Source organism: Oncorhynchus clarkii, unplaced genomic scaffold, assembly GCF_045791955.1.
Source record: "Oncorhynchus clarkii lewisi isolate Uvic-CL-2024 unplaced genomic scaffold, UVic_Ocla_1.0 unplaced_contig_11132_pilon_pilon, whole genome shotgun sequence".
Classification (NCBI taxonomy): domain Eukaryota; kingdom Metazoa; phylum Chordata; class Actinopteri; order Salmoniformes; family Salmonidae; genus Oncorhynchus; species Oncorhynchus clarkii.
The window spans coordinates 81,453-99,203 of NW_027258010.1; the positions used below are offsets into that span (position 1 = coordinate 81,453).

General features: G+C 42.5%; 1 protein-coding gene across 2 annotated transcripts in view; it reads left to right on the plus strand.

The window, feature by feature from the left end:
• LOC139394483 (ATP-binding cassette sub-family C member 12-like) overlaps positions 1 to 17,398 on the plus strand; it is a 95,575-nt gene extending 78,177 nt beyond the window's left edge. Inside the window, exons 22-30 of one of the 2 annotated variants that reach the window (XR_011629827.1) lie at positions 5,640 to 5,729; positions 6,135 to 6,324; positions 7,021 to 7,180; positions 10,167 to 10,245; positions 10,679 to 10,792; positions 12,016 to 12,180; positions 12,706 to 12,844; positions 12,922 to 15,076; positions 15,588 to 17,398. Coding sequence is in view for 1 of the 2 variants with exons in the window: in XM_071142557.1 (XP_070998658.1) it covers positions 5,640 to 5,729; positions 6,135 to 6,324; positions 7,021 to 7,180; positions 10,167 to 10,245; positions 10,679 to 10,792; positions 12,016 to 12,180; positions 12,706 to 12,798 (891 nt within the window). In the remaining variant the exon portion in view is untranslated. The other variant, XM_071142557.1, reaches the window with a different exon arrangement.
• Positions 17,399 to 17,751: the final 353 nt, after the last annotated feature.

Genomic DNA, 17,751 nt, shown 5'->3' on the forward strand with positions numbered 1-17,751 from the left:
AATGTAGAGTCTAATACTCCATACAGGTAGAGTCTAATACTCCATACAGGTAGAGTCTAATACTCCATACAGGTAGAGTCTAATACTCCATACAGGTAGAGTCTAATACTCCATACAGGTAGAGTCTAATACACCATACAGGTAGAGTCTAAATCACCATACAGGTAGAGTCTAATATAGAGTCTAATACTCCATACAGGTAGAGTCTAATACACCATACAGGTAGAGTCTAAATCACCATACAGGTAGAGTCTAATATAGAGTCTAATACTCCATACAGGTAGAGTCTAATACACCATACAGGTAGAGTCTAATACACCATACAGGTAGAGTCTAATATAGAGTATTATACTCCATACAGGTAGAGTCTAATATAGAGTCTAATACTCCATACAGGTAGAGTCTAATACTCCATACAGGTAGAGTCTAAATCACCATACAGGTAGAGTCTAATATAGAGTCTAATACTCCATACAGGTAGAGTCTAATACACCATACAGATAGTCTAATACTCCATACAGGTAGAGTCTAATACTCCATACAGGTAGAGTCTAATACACCATACAGGTAGAGTCTAATACACCATACAGATAGTCTAATACTCCATACAGGTAGAGTCAAATACACCATACAGGTAGAGTCTAATACACCATACAGGTAGAGTATAATACTCCATACAGGTAGAGTCTAAATCACCATACAGGTAGAGTATAATATAGAGTCTAATACACCATACAGGTAGAGTCTAATACACCATACAGGTAGAGTCTAATATAGAGTATAATACTCCATACAGGTAGAGTCTAATACTCCATACAGGTAGAGTCTAATACACCATACAGGTAGCGTCTAATACACCATACAGGTAGAGTCTAATACTCCATACAGGTAGAGTCTAAATCACCATACAGGTAGAGTCTAATATAGAGTCTAATACACCATACAGGTAGAGTCTAATACACCATACAGGTAGAGTCTAATACACCATACAGGTAGAGTCTAATACACCATACAGGTAGAGTCTAATACACCATACAGGTAGAGTATAATACACCATACAGGTAGCGTCTAATACACCATACAGGTAGTCTAAATCACCCTACAGGTAGAGTCTAAATCACCATACAGGTAGAGTCTAATACACCATACAGGTAGAGTCTAATACACCATACAGGTAGAGTCTAATACACCATACAGGTAGAGTCTAATACACCATACAGGTAGCGTCTAATACACCATACAGGTAGAGTCTAATACACCATAAAGGTAGAGTCTAATACACCATAAAGGTAGAGTCTAATACACCATACAGGTGGAGTCTAATACACCATACAGGTAGAGTCTAATATAGAGTATAATACTCCATACAGGTAGAGTCTAATGTAGAGTCTAATACACCATACAGGTAGAGTCTAGTACTCCATACAGGTAGTCTAATACTCCATACAGGTAGAGTCTAATACTCGATACAGGTAGAGTCTAATATAGAGTCTAATACTCCATACAGGTAGAGTCTAATACACCATACAGGTAGAGTCTAATACACCATACAGGTAGAGTCTAATACACCATACAGGTAGAGTCTAATACACCATACAGGTAGAGTCTAATACACCATACAGGTAGAGTCTAATACACCATACAGGTAGAGTCTAATACACCATACAGGTAGAGTCTAATGTAGAGTTTAGTACTCCATAGAGGTAGAGTCTAATACACCATACAGGTAGAGTCTAATACACCATACAGGTAGAGTCTAATACACCATACAGGTAGAGTCTAATACACCATACAGGTAGAGTCTAATACACCATACAGGTAGAGTCTAATACACCATACAGGTAGAGTCTAATACACCATACAGGTAGAGTCTAATACACCATACAGGTAGAGTCTAATACACCATACAGGTAGAGTCTAATACACCATACAGGTAGAGTCTAATACACCATACAGGTAGAGTCTAATACACCATACAGGTAGAGTCTAGTACTCCATAGAGGTAGAGTCTAATACACCATACAGGTAGAGTCTAATACACCATACAGGTAGAGTCTAATACACCATACAGGTAGAGTCTAATACACCATACAGGTAGAGTCTAATACACCATACAGGTAGATTCTAATGCACCATACAGGTAGATTCTAATGCACCATACAGGTAGAGTCTAATACTGCATACAGGTAGAGTCTAATGTAGAGTCTAATACACCATACAGGTAGAGTCTAGTACTCCATACAGGTAGAGTCTAATATAGAGTCTAATGCACCATACAGGTAGTGTCTAATACACCATACAGGTAGAGTCTAATATAGAGTATAATACTCCATACAGGTAGAGTCTAATGTAGAGTCTAATACACCATACAGGTAGAGTCTAGTACTCCATACAGGTAGTCTAATACTCCATACAGGTAGAGTCTAATACTCCATACAGGTAGAGTCTAATATAGAGTCTAATACTCCATACAGGTAGAGTCTAATACACCATACAGGTAGAGTCTAATACACCATACAGGTAGAGTCTAATACACCATACAGGTAGAGTCTAATACACCATACAGGTAGAGTCTAATACACCATACAGGTAGAGTCTAATACACCATACAGGTAGAGTCTAATACACCATACAGGTAGAGTCTAATGTAGAGTTTAGTACTCCATAGAGGTAGAGTCTAATACACCATACAGGTAGAGTCTAATACACCATACAGGTAGAGTCTAATACACCATACAGGTAGAGTCTAATACACCATACAGGTAGAGTCTAATACACCATACAGGTAGAGTCTAATACACCATACAGGTAGAGTCTAATACACCATACAGGTAGAGTCTAATACACCATACAGGTAGAGTCTAATACACCATACAGGTAGAGTCTAATACACCATACAGGTAGAGTCTAATACACCATACAGGTAGAGTCTAATACACCATACAGGTAGAGTCTAGTACTCCATAGAGGTAGAGTCTAATACACCATACAGGTAGAGTCTAATACACCATACAGGTAGAGTCTAATACACCATACAGGTAGAGTCTAATACACCATACAGGTAGATTCTAATGCACCATACAGGTAGATTCTAATGCACCATACAGGTAGAGTCTAATACTGCATACAGGTAGAGTCTAATGTAGAGTCTAATACACCATACAGGTAGAGTCTAGTACTCCATACAGGTAGAGTCTAATATAGAGTCTAATGCACCATACAGGTAGTGTCTAATACACCATACAGGTAGAGTCTAATATAGAGTATAATACTCCATACAGGTAGAGTCTAATGTAGAGTCTAATACACCATACAGGTAGAGTCTAGTACTCCATACAGGTAGTCTAATACTCCATACAGGTAGAGTCTAATACTCCATACAGGTAGAGTCTAATATAGAGTCTAATACTCCATACAGGTAGAGTCTAATACACCATACAGGTAGAGTCTAATACACCATACAGGTAGAGTCTAATACACCATACAGGTAGAGTCTAATACACCATACAGGTAGAGTCTAATACACCATACAGGTAGAGTCTAATACACCATACAGGTAGAGTCTAATGTAGAGTTTAGTACTCCATAGAGGTAGAGTCTAATACACCATACAGGTAGAGTCTAATACACCATACAGGTAGAGTCTAATACACCATACAGGTAGAGTCTAATACACCATACAGGTAGAGTCTAATACACCATACAAGTAGAGTCTAATACTCCATACAGGTAGAGTCTAATACACCATACAGGTAGAGTCTAATACACTAAACAGGTAGAGTCTAATACACTTTACAGGTAGAGTCTAATACACCATACAGGTAGAGTCTAATGTAGAGTCTAGTACTCCATACAGGTCGAGTCTAATGTAGAGTCTAGTACTCCATACAGGTAGAGTCTAATGTAGAGTCTAGTACTCCATACAGGTAGAGTCTAATACACCATACAGGTAGAGTCTAATACACGATACAGGTAGAGTCTAATACACCATACAGGTAGAGTCTAATACACCATACAGGTAGAGTCTAATACTCCATACAGGTAGAGTCTAATACACCATACAGGTAGAGTCTAATGTAGAGTCTAATACTCCATACGTTTAGAGTCTAATATAGAGTCTAGTACTCCATACAGGTAGAGTCTAATGTAGAGTCTGATACACCATACAGGTAGAGTCTAATGTAGAGTCTGATACACCATACAGGTAGAGTCTAATGTAGAGTCTAGTACTCCATACAGGTAGAGTCTAATGTAGAGTATGATACACCATACACGTAGAGTCTAATACACCATACAGGTAGAGTCTAATGTAGAGTCTAGTACTCCATACGTTTAGAGTCTAATATAGAGTCTAATACTCCATACAGGTAGAGTCTAAATCACCATACAGGTAGAGTCTAATATAGAGTCTAATACTCCATACAGGTAGAGTCTAATACTCCATACAGGTAGAGTCTAATACACCATACAGGTAGAGTCTAAATCACCATACAGGTAGAGTCTAATATAGAGTCTAATACACCATGCAGGTAGAGTCTAATACTCCATACAGGTAGAGTCTAATACTCCATACATGTAGAGTCTAAATCACCATACAGGTAGAGTCTAATATAGAGTCTAATACACCATGCAGGTAGAGTCTAATACTCCATACATGTAGAGTCTAAATCACCATACAGGTAGAGTCTAATATAGAGTCTAATACACCATGCAGGTAGAGTCTAATACTCCATACATGTAGAGTCTAAATCACCATACAGGTAGAGTCTAATATAGAGTCTAATACACCATGCAGGTAGAGTCTAATACTCCATACAGGTAGAGTCTAATACTCCATACATGTAGAGTCTAAATCACCATACAGGTAGAGTCTAATATAGAGTCTAATACACCATGCAGGTAGAGTCTAATACTCCATACAGGTAGAGTCTAATACTCCATACAGGTAGAGTCTAATACACCATACAGGTAGAGTCTAATACACCATACAGGTAGAGTCTAATACACCATACAGGTAGAGTCTAATACACCATACAGGTAGAGTCTAATATAGAGTCTAATACTCCATACAGGTAGAGTCTAAATCACCATACAGGTAGAGTCTAATACACCATACAGGTAGAGTCTAATATAGAGTCTAATACTCCATACAGGTAGAGTCTAATACACCATACAGGTAGAGTCTAATACACCATACAGGTAGAGTCTAATACACCATACAGGTAGAGTCTAATATAGAGTCTAATACACCATACAGGTAGAGTCTAATACACCATACAGGTAGGGACTAAATCACCATACAGGTAGAGTCTAATACACCATACAGGTAGTCTAATACTCCATACAGGTAGAGTCTAATACACCATACAGGTAGAGTGTACGTGGTTATAACTGTAGTGTGTATCTCTGTTGTTTCATGTAGCTTCCTTTCCATGTTGCGTTCATTATTGCGCTCCCAGTATAGACTATTTCACTGACAGTTAAGTACAGGTGGAGCGACAGATCTTGAGGCCTGTCAATGATCAATATGACTCAATGCTGCCCTCTAGTATTCTAACAGTAAACCTACAGGTAAGAGTTGTCAGATTACCAGTTGTGATGGAGTTTGTTGCCTGTGTTTTGTGTTATCTGTTGTCCAGTTGACAGGTATGCTCCAGTATGTTGTAAGGCTGTCTACGGAGCTGGAGGCCAAGTTCCTGTCAGTGGAGAGACTACAGGAGTACATCGAGGTGAGAACGTCAACACTTTCTAACTCGAATACACAAATAATGTCTTACCGTCTTCATGACCTTTTAATACACTGTTATTCTCCTGTCCAGGGTTGTGTCTCTGAGGCGTTTATGTTTCTGTCCAGGGTTGTGTCTCTGAGGCATCCAGAATGTTGTCTGTTATAATCATGTTTCTGTCCAGGGTTGTGTCTCTGAGGCGTCCAGAATGTTGTCTGTTATAATCATGTTTCTGTCCAGGGTTGTGTCTCTGACGCATCCAGAATGTTGTCTGTTATAATCATGTTTCTGTCCAGGGTTGTGTCTCTGACGCATCCAGAATGTTGTCTGTTATAATCATGTTTCTGTCCAGGGTTCTGTCTCTGAGGCATCCAGAATGTTGTCTGTTATAATCATGTTTCTGTCCAGGGTTGTGTCTCTGAGGCTCCCAGGAGAGTTAAAGACGCCCTCATCCCAGAGGGTTGGCCTCATAAAGGGGCCATCTCCTTTAAGGACTACACGATGAGGTACAGAGCGAACACCCCCATCGTGCTCGACGGACTCCAGCTCAACATCCAGCCCAGGGAGAAGCTGGGCATCGTGGGGAGGACAGGCTCCGGTAAGACCTCAGTCCAACTCATTGTCAGAGTTGAACTTGTCTGTACTATGTGTCTTTGCCTGCTGCTGGTGGCTAACTGTATTTCACAGATAAGGCCTCAGTTTAGACCACCTACTCACTGTCATAATGTTAACATGAAACACCACAGTGAACATTGTCATTGCGATATATAGTGGCATTTGGAAAGTATTCAGACCACATTTTGTTACATTACAACCTTGTTCTAAAAATGTATTAAATCGTTTTTTTTCCCTTGACCAATCTACACACAATACTCCATAATGACATCACAATGCCCCTTAATGACATCACAATACCCCTTAATGACATCACAATACTCTAGAATTACAAAGGAAAAACAGGTTTTTAGACATTTTTGCAAATGTATTAATAGTAAAACACTGAAATATAACATTTCCATCAGTATTCAGACCCTTTACTCAGTACTTTGTTGAAGCACCTTTGGCAGAGATTCCAGCCTGGAGTCTTCTTGGGTATGACGCTACAAACTTGGCACACCTGTATTTGGGGAGTTTCTCCCATTGTTCTCTGCAGATCCTCTCAAACTCTGTCAGGTTGTATGGGGAGCGTCACTGCACAGCTATTTTTCAGTATATAACCTGTATATAACCTGGATGTGTTGTATATAACCTGGATGTGCTGTATATAGCCTGGATATTATATGTCACCCAACAGGGAAGTCTTCTTTAGGAGTGGCCCTGTTCCGCCTGGTGGAACCAGCTGCAGGGACTATCTTCATAGATGGGGTGGACACCAGCGCTATCGGCCTGGAGGACCTCCGCAGTAAACTATCAGTCATCCCCCAGGACCCTGTCCTATTCATCGGCACAGTCAGGTAATAGCACTGTCTGTTACACAGACACAGACTGCTACACAGTACACTAGTCACCTATAGAAACAGACTGCAAAGACCAGGTAATACCACTGTCTACACAGTACACTAGTCACCTATAGAAACAGACTGCATAGACCAGGTAATACCACTGGTTCAGGACTAGTTTCTCCAAATCAAATCAAATCAAATCAAATCAAATCAAATTTTATTTGTCACATACACATGGTTAGCAGATGTTAATGCGAGTGTAGCGAAATGCTTGTGCTTCTAGTTCCGACAATGCAGTAATAACAAGTAATCTAACTAACAATTCCAAACTACTGTCTTGTACACAGTGTAAGGGGATAAAGAATATGTACATAAGGATATATGAATGAGTGATGGTACAGAGCAGCATAGGCAAGATACAGTAGATGGTATCGGGTACAGTATGTACAAATGAGATGAGTATGTAAACAAAGTGGCATAGTATAGTATAAAGTGGCTAGTGATACATGTATTACATAAGGATACCGTCGATGATATAGAGTACAGTATATACGTATGCGTATGAGATGAATAATGTAGGGTAAGTAACATTTATATAAGGTAGCATTGTTTAAAGTGGCTAGTGATATATTTACATCATTTCCCATCAATTCCCATTATTAACGTGGCTGGAGTTGAGTCAGTGTCAGTGTGTTGGCAGCAGCCACTCAGTGTTAGTGGTGGCTGTTTAACAGTCTGATGGCCTTGAGATAGAAGCTGTTTTTCAGTCTCTCGGTCCCAGCTTTGATGCACCTGTACTGACCTCGCCTTCTGGATGATAGCGGGGTGAACAGGCAGTGGCTCGGGTGGTTGATGTCCTTGAGGATCTTTATGGCCTTCCTGTGACATCGGGTGGTGTAGGTGTCCTGGAGGGCAGGTAGTTTGCCCCCGGTGATGCGTTGTGCAGACCTCACTACCCTCTGGAGAGCCTTACGGTTGAGGGCGGTGCAGTTGCCATACCAGGCGGTGATACAGCCCGCCAGGATGCTCTCGATTGTGCATCTGTAGAAGTTTGTGAGTGCTTTTGGTGACAAGCCAAATTTCTTCAGCCTCCTGAGGTTGAAGAGGCGCTGCTGCGCCTTCTTCACGATGCTGTCTGTGTGAGTGGACCAATTCAGTTTGTCTGTGATGTGTATGCCGAGGAACTTAAAACTTGCTACCCTCTCCACTACTGTTCCATCGATGTGGATAGGGGGGTGTTCCCTCTGCTGTTTCCTGAAGTCCACAATCATCTCCTTAGTTTTGTTGACGTTGAGTGTGAGGTTGTTTTCCTGACACCACACTCCGAGGGCCCTCACCTCCTCCCTGTAGGCCGTCTCATCGTTGTTGGTAATCAAGCCTACCACTGTTGTGTCGTCCGCAAACTTGATGATTGAGTTGGAGGCGTGCGTGGCCACGCAGTCGTGGGTGAACAGGGAGTACAGGAGAGGGCTCAGAACGCAACCTTGTGGGGCCCCAGTGTTGAGGATCAGCGGGGAGGAGATGTTGTTGCCTACCCTCACCACCTGGGGGCGGCCCGTCAGGAAGTCCAGTACCCAGTTGCACAGGGCGGGGTCGAGACCCAGGGTCTCGAGCTTGATGACGAGCTTGGAGGGTACTATGGTGTTGAATGCCGAGCTGTAGTCGATGAACAGCATTCTCACATAGGTATTCCTCTTGTCCAGATGGGTTAGGGCAGTGTGCAGTGTGGTTGAGATTGCATCGTCTGTGGACCTATTTGGGCGGTAAGCAAATTGGAGTGGGTCTAGGGTGTCAGGTAGGGTGGAGGTGATATGGTCCTTGACTAGTCTCTCAAAGCACTTCATGATGACGGATGTGAGTGCTACGGGGCGGTAGTCATTTAGCTCAGTTACCTTAGCTTTCTTGGGAACAGGAACAATGGTGGCCCTCTTGAAGCATGTGGGAACAGCAGACTGGTATAGGGATTGATTGAATATGTCCGTAAACACACCGGCCAGCTGGTCTGCGCATGCTCTGAGGGCGCGGCTGGGGATGCCATCTGGGCCTGCAGCCTTGCGAGGGTTAACACGTTTAAATGTCTTACTCACCTCGGCTGCAGTGAAGGAGAGACCGCATGTTTTCGTTGCAGGCCGTGTCAGTGGCACTGTATTGTCCTCAAAGCGGGCAAAAAAGTTATTTAGTCTGCCTGGGAGCAAGACATCCTGGTCCGTGACTGGGCTGGGTTTCTTCCTGTAGTCCGTGATTGACTGTAGACCCTGCCACATGCCTCTTGTGTCTGAGCCGTTGAATTGAGATTCTACTTTGTCTCTGTACTGGCGCTTAGCTTGTTTGATAGCCTTGCGGAGGGAATAGCTGCACTGTTTGTATTCGGTCATGTTACCAGACACCTTGCCCTGATTAAAAGCAGTGGTTCGCGCTTTCAGTTTCACACGAATGCTGCCATCAATCCACGGTTTCTGGTTAGGGAATGTTTTAATCGTTGCTATGGGAACGACATCTTCAACGCACGTTCTAATGAACTCGCACACCGAATCAGCGTATTCGTCAATGTTGTTATCTGACGCAATACGAAACATCTCCCAGTCCACGTGATGGAAGCAGTCTTGGAGTGTGGAGTCAGCTTGGTCGGACCAGCGTTGGACAGACCTCAGCGTGGGAGCCTCTTGTTTTAGTTTCTGTCTGTAGGCAGGGATCAACAAAATGGAGTCGTGGTCAGCTTTTCCGAAAGGGGGGCGGGGCAGGGCCTTATATGCGTCGCGGAAGTTAGAGTAACAATGGTCCAAGGTCTTTCCTCCCAGGTATGACCTCTCTGTCAACCTGTATTACTGTGTCTCTATCTCACTGGGTTCAGGACTAGTTTCTCCAGGTATGACCTCTCTGTCAACCTGTATTACTGTGTCTCTATCTGACTGGGTTCAGGACTAGTTTCTCCAGGTATGACCTCTCTGTCAACCTGTGTTACTGTGTCTCTACAATGTGACTTGTTCCCCTGCTGCAGGTATAATCTGGATCCTTTCAACAACTATAGTGATGAGGACATCTGGTCTGCTCTGGATAAGACCTTCATGAAACACACAGTACGTACAGCCTCTATGGGGACCATTACATGAGGCCTGGTTTACTGTAGGTTGTCTGACTCTATGGGGACCTGGTTTACTGTAGGTTGTCTGACTCTATGGGAACCTGGTTTACTGTCTGTTGTCTGATGATCATGGTGATTATGATGGTGGTGATTATGATGGTGATGATTATGGTGGTGATGATCATGGTGATTATGATAATGGTGATGATGACAGTGATAAAGTTGATGATAATGCTAATGTTGGTTATGATGGCGATGATGATAATGATGGTTATAATGATGGTGGTGGTGATGATGATGATGGTGGTGATGGTGATGATGTTGGTGGTGATGATGATGGTGGTGGTGATGATGATGACGATGATGACGATGTTGACCATCACGTTCATGATGATACCGACAACGCCACGTCCCTCTGTGTGTCTCAGATCTCCAGTCTCCCTGAGAAGCTGCAGTCGGAGGTAGTGGAAAATGGAGAGAACTTCTCTGTAGGAGAGAGACAGCTGATGTGTATGGCCAGAGCACTGCTACGAAACTCCAAGGTCAGCTCACAGAAAGATCTCCTCTTACAGCAACATACGATGTACATACAGCTAGCCGTATCGTATCCCAGGAAAATGGATTTTACGGTCCAGAAATGACCAGGTATTTACTACCTAATTGACATAGTTACCTAGCCTCGATTTCCAAGCCTCTTCCAGACCTGGAAGGATGGCGTTGCGAGACTACACAGCTGGTATCCTAGTAACCTGAACGACACGTTAGCCTGGTCTCTCCTCCTCTTTCAAGACTACACAGCTGGTATCCTAGTAACCTGAACGACACGTTAGCCTGGTCTCTCCTCCTCTTTCAAGACTACACAGCTGGTATCCTAGTAACCTAAATGACACGTTAGCCTGGTCTCTCCTCCTCTTTCAAGACTACACAGCTGGTTTCCAAGTAACCTGAATGACACGTTAGCCTGGTCTCTCCTCCTCTTTCAAGACTACACAGCTGGTATCCTAGTAACCTGAATGACACGTTAGCCTGGTCTCTCCTCCTCTTTCAAGACTACACAGCTGGTATCCTAGTAACCTGAACGACACGTTAGCCTGGTCTCTCCTCCTCTTTCAAGACTACACAGCTGGTATCCTAGTAACCTGAATGACACGTTAGCCTGGTCTCTCCTCCTCTTTCAAGAATACACAGCTGGTATCCTAGTAACCTGAACGACACGTTAGCCTGGTCTCTCCTCCTCTTTCAAGACTACACAGCTGGTATCCTAGTAACCTGAATGACACGTTAGCCTGGTCTCTCCTCCTCTTTCAAGACTACACAGCTGGTATCCTAGTAACCTGAACGACACGTTAGCCTGGTCTCTCCTCCTCTTTCAAGACTACACAGCTGGTATCCTAGTAACCTGAACGACACGTTAGCCTGGTCTCTCCTCCTCTTTCAAGACTACACAGCTGGTATCCTAGTAACCTGAATGACACGTTAGCCTGGTCTCTCCTGTTCTTTCAAGACTACACAGCTGGTATCCTAGTAACCTGAATGACACGTTAGCCTGGTCTCTCCTCCTCTTTCAAGACTACACAGCTGGTATCCTAGTAACCTGAATGACACGTTAGCCTGGTCTCTCCTCCTCTTTCAAGACTACACGGCTGGTATCCTAGTAACCTGAATGACACGTTAGCCTGGTCTCTCCTCCTCTTTCAAGACTACACAGCTGGTATCCTAGTAACCTGAATGACACATTAGCCTGGTCTCTCCTCCTCTTTCTCAGATCATCTTGTTGGACGAGGCGACGGCGTCGATCGACTCAGAGACGGACTCTCTGATCCAGCACACCATCAGAGACGCGTTCCAGGACTGTACCATGCTCACTATCGCTCACCGCATTAACACTGTCCTGGAGTCAGATCGTATACTGGTCATGGACGCCGGAAGGGTAGGCTATACACACACACACACACACACACACACACACACAGACACACACACACACGGACACACACAGACACACACACACACAGACACACACACGCAGACACACACAGACACACACACAGACACACACACAGACACACACACAGACACACACACAGACACACACACAGACACACACACACACACACACACACACACACACACACACAGACGGACAGACAGACAGACAGGTTTCAAAACAAACTAAACATTGGTGAATATTGATAGACTGAGAGGAGATACACTGATGTATAAATGAACTGAGATATATGTGTGTGTGTGTTCTGTTTGTGTGTTCTGTGTGTGTATTCTGTGTGTGTGTGTTCTGTGTGTTCTGTGCGTGTGTGTGTGTTCTGTGTTTGTGTTCTGTGTGTTGTGTGTGTTCTGTGTGTGTGTTCTGTGTGTGTGTTCTGTGTGTGTGTTCTGTGTGTGTGTTCTGTGTGTGTGTTCTGTGTGTGTGTCTGTGTGTTCTGTGTCCACCTGGCAGGTGGTTGAGTGTGACAGTCCAGAGGTCCTGATGCAGAGACCAGATTCTCAGTTTGCAGCTCTCCTGACTGCAGCCAACACCGTCAACACATGAGCCTGGACACACCCCCATATGTAGTCTGGACACACCTCCATCTGCAGTCTGGACACACCCCCATCTGTAGTCTGGACACACCCCCATCTGTAGTCTGGACACACCCCCATGAGTCTGGCCCAGGTCTGGACACACCCCCATCTGCAGTCTGGACACACCCCCATGAGTCTGGCCCAGGTCTGGACACACCCCCATCTGCAGTCTGGACACACCCCCATGAGTCTGGCCCAGGTCTGGACACACCTCCATCTGCAGTCTGAACACACCTCGATCTGCAGTCTAGTCACCCGCCCATGAGTCTGGACACACCTCCATCTGCAGTCTGGACACACCTCCATCTGCAGTCTGGACACACCCCCATGAGTCTGGACACACCTCCATCTGCAGTCTGGACACACCTCCATCTTCTCCATCTGAAGTCTGGTCACACCTCCATCTGCAGTCTGGTCACACCTCCATGAGTCTGGACACACCTCCATCTGTAGTCTGGACACACCTCAATCTGTAGTCTGGTCACACCCCCATGAGTCTGGACACACCTCCATCTGAGGTCTGGTCACACCTCCATCTGAAGTCTGGACACACCTCCATCTGTAGTCTGGTCACACCTCCATCTGCAGTCTGGTCACACCTCCATCTGTAGTCTGGACACACCTCCATCTGCAATCTGGTCACACCTCCATCTGAAGTCTGGTCACACCTCCATCTGCAGTTTGGACACACCTCCATGAGTCTGGTCACACCTCCATCTGCAGTCTGGACACACCCCCATGGGTCTGGTCACACCTCCATCTGTAGTCTGGACACACCTCCACCTGTAGTCTGGACACACCTCCATCTGCAGTCTAGACACACCTCCATCTGAAGTCTGGTCACATCTCCATCTGCAGTCTGGACACACCCCCATATGAAGTCTGGACACACCCCCATATGAAGTCTGGACACACCCCCATATGATGTCTGGACACACCCCCATCTGAAGTCTCCGCCCACCACCTGTCCTTAATTGTCGGACCACCCCACCCCTCAACGCTTTCTCTGTTTTCCATGGACACACATGAATGTGCATGTGCCTGCACTCACGCTTATCCACACAAACATATGCAAACACACACACACACACACACGTGCGCGTGCATACCTAAAGCCTAGGGCATTAGCGTCATGCTAGCATTGACTAAGGAAGCTGTATTAGGCAGTAACACCATTATGAAGTGACAAAACAACAGTAATACCATTATGACACTACAAAACAGCAGTAACACCATTATGAAGTGACAAAACAACAGTAACACCATTATGACACTACAAAACAGAAGTAACACCATTATGAAACAACAAAACAGCAGTAACACCATTATGAAGTGACAAAACAGCAGTGACACCATTATGAAACAACAAAACAGCAGTAACACCATTATGAAGTAACAAAACAGCAGTAACACCATTATGAAGTGACAAAACAGCAGTAACACCATTATGAAACAACAAAACAGCTGTAACACCATTATGAAGTAACAAAACAGCAGTAACACCATTATGAAACAACAAAACAGCTGTAACACCATTATGAAACAACAAAACAGCAGTAACACCATTATGAAGTGACAAAACAGCAGTGACACCATTATGAAACAACAAAACAGCAGTAACACCATTATGAAGTAACAAAACAGCAGTAACACCATTATGAAGTGACAAAACAGCAGTAACACCATTATGAAACAACAAAACAGCAGTAACGCCATTATGAAGTAACAAAACAGCAGTACCACCATTATGAAGTGACAAAACAGCAGTAACACCATTATGAAGTGACAAAACAGCAGTAACACCATTATGAAGTGACAAAACAGCAGTAACACCATTATGAAGTGACAAAACAGTAGTAACACCATTATCAAGTGACAAAACAGCAGTAACACCATTATGAAACATCAAAACAGCAGTAACACCATTATGAAACAACAAAACAGCTCTAACACCATTATGAAACAACAAAACAGCAGTAACACCATTATGAAACAACAAAACAGCAGTAACACCCTTATGAAGTGACAAAACAGCAGTAACACCATTATGAAGTGACAAAACAGCAGTAACACCATTATGAAGTGACAAAACAGCAGTAACACCATTATGAAGTGACAAAACAGCAGTAACACCATTATGACACTACAAAACAGCAGTAACACCATTATGAAACAACTAAACAGCAGTAACACCATTATGAAGTGACAAAACAGCAGTAACACCATTATGAAGTGACTAAACAGCGGTAACATCATTATGAAGTGACAAAACAGCGGTAACACCATTATGAAGTGACTAAACAGCAGTAACACCATTATGAAACAACAAAACAGCAGTAACACGATTATGAAGTGACTAAACAGCGGTAACACCATTATGAAGTGACAAAACAGCAGTAACACCATTATGAAGTGACAAAACAGCAGTAACACCATTATGAAACAACAAAACAGCAGTAACACCATTATGAAGTGACTAAACAACAGTAACACCATTATGAAACTACAAAACAGCAGTAACACCATTATGAAACAACAAAACATCAGTAACACCATTATGAAACAACAAAACATCAGTAACACCATTATGAAACAACAAAACAGCAGTAACACCATTATGAAACAACAAAACAGCAGTAACACCATTATGAAGTGACAAAACAGCAGTAACACCATTATGAAACAACAAAACATCAGTAACACCATTATGAAGTAACAAAACAGCAGTAACACCATTATGAAACAACAAAACATCAGTAACACCATTATGAAACAACAAAACAGCTGTAACACCATTATGAAGTAACAAAACAGCAGTAACACCATTATGAAACAACAAAACAGCTGTAACACCATTATGAAGTAACAAAACAGCAGTAACACCATTATGAAACAACAAAACAGCAGTAACACCATTATGAAGTGACAAAACAGCAGTAACACCATTATGAAACAACAAAACAGCTGTAACACCATTATGAAACAACAAAACAGCAGTAACACCATTATGAAACAACAAAACAGCTGTAACACCATTATGAAGTAACAAAACAGCAGTAACACCATTATGAAACAACAAAACATCAGTAACACCATTATGAAACAACAAAACAGCTGTAACACCATTATGAAGTAACAAAACAGCAGTAACACCATTATGAAACAACAAAACAGCTGTAACACCATTATGAAGTAACAAAACAGCAGTAACACCATTATGAAACAACAAAACAGCAGTAACACCATTATGAAGTGACAAAACAGCAGTAACACCATTATGAAACAACAAAACAGCAGTAACACCATTATGAAACAACAAAACAGCAGTAACACCATTATGAAGTAACAAAACAGCAGTAACACCATTATGAAACAACAAAACAGCAGTAACACCATTATGAAGTGACAAAACAGCAGTAACACCATTATGAAACAACAAAACAGCTGTAACACCATTATGAAACAACAAAACAGCAGTAACACCATTATGAAGTGACTAAACAGCGGTAACACCATTATGAAGTGACTAAACAGCAGTAACACCATTATGAAACAACAAAACAGCTGTAACACCATTATGAAACAACAAAACAGCAGTAACGTTTATTTGATTCACAGCACTTTGTCTTTTATATGATTCCCAGCAGGTTAACAGGTTGTCTTGTATTTGATTCACAGCACTTTGTCTTTTATATGATTCCCAGCAGGTTAACAGGTTGTCTTGTATTTGATTCACAGCACTTTGTCTTGTATTTGATTCCCAGAACGTTGTCTTTTACATGATTCCCAGAACGTTGTCTTTTATATGATTCCCAGCACTTTGTATTTTATATGATTCCCAGCACTTTGTATTTTATATGATTCCCAGCACTTTGTCTTTTATATGATTCACAGCACTTTGTATTTTATATGATTCCCAGCACTTTGTCTTTTATATGATTCACAGCAGTGAAAACAGGCAGTAAAGAGGATTTATTTTTTGATAATCCTAGGTGAATGTTAGCCTGGGTACCAGGCCTGTTTGTGCTGTCATTCCACTCCTTGCCACTGCTTGTCAAATGAGTGGAATAACAGCTACAAGCAGGTCTGGTAGCCAGGCTAGGTAAAGCGAATGTCACAGTGACATCTCATTCTCATGTATAGAGGCACAGATTCCTGCAGAACTAATGATGATTATTACGTTACTATTATACGTGGTGAAATGAAATGTTACGTGTCTTCATCTCCGAAACTTATTCAAAGTGTATTTATTTATTTATTTTGGTCTCTGATTTTAACGTTTATGTTGAAAGTGTGAAAGATAAAAGTAGGGAACGCGGTATTAAATGCAACCAAACATAAACCGTCTGTACATATCTATATATCTATATATATCTACTGGATGGATGGTTTAAAATACATTAATTAAATTACATTTATTAAATCTCATGGGATTGTTTGTGGATGAGTCTGAGAATATGTAACTCTTCCATCTAACACACACTACTGTGTTATTTGATTACAATATGCAAAATACACGTTATAATTATGCTGATTTACCTCAATAAAGCACAACTCAAACTTGGAAAGACTAATATTTTAACTTGGAACAATGACCGAACTACAATCATTAGGAATACTAGAGGGTGACCTGATTCTACAGAGCTGGTGTCATTAGAATACTAGAGGGTGACCTGATTCTACAGAGCTGGTGTCATTAGAATACTAGAGGGTGACCTGATTCTACAGAGCTGGTGTCATTAGAATACTAGAGGGTGACCTGATTCTACAGAGCTGGTGTCAGACCACTAGAGGTGACCTGATTCTACAGAGGTGGTGTCAGACCACTAGAGGAGACCTGATTCTACAGAGATGGTGTCATTAGAACACTAGAGGTGACCTGATTCTACAGAGCTGGTGTGAGACCACTAGAGGTGACCTG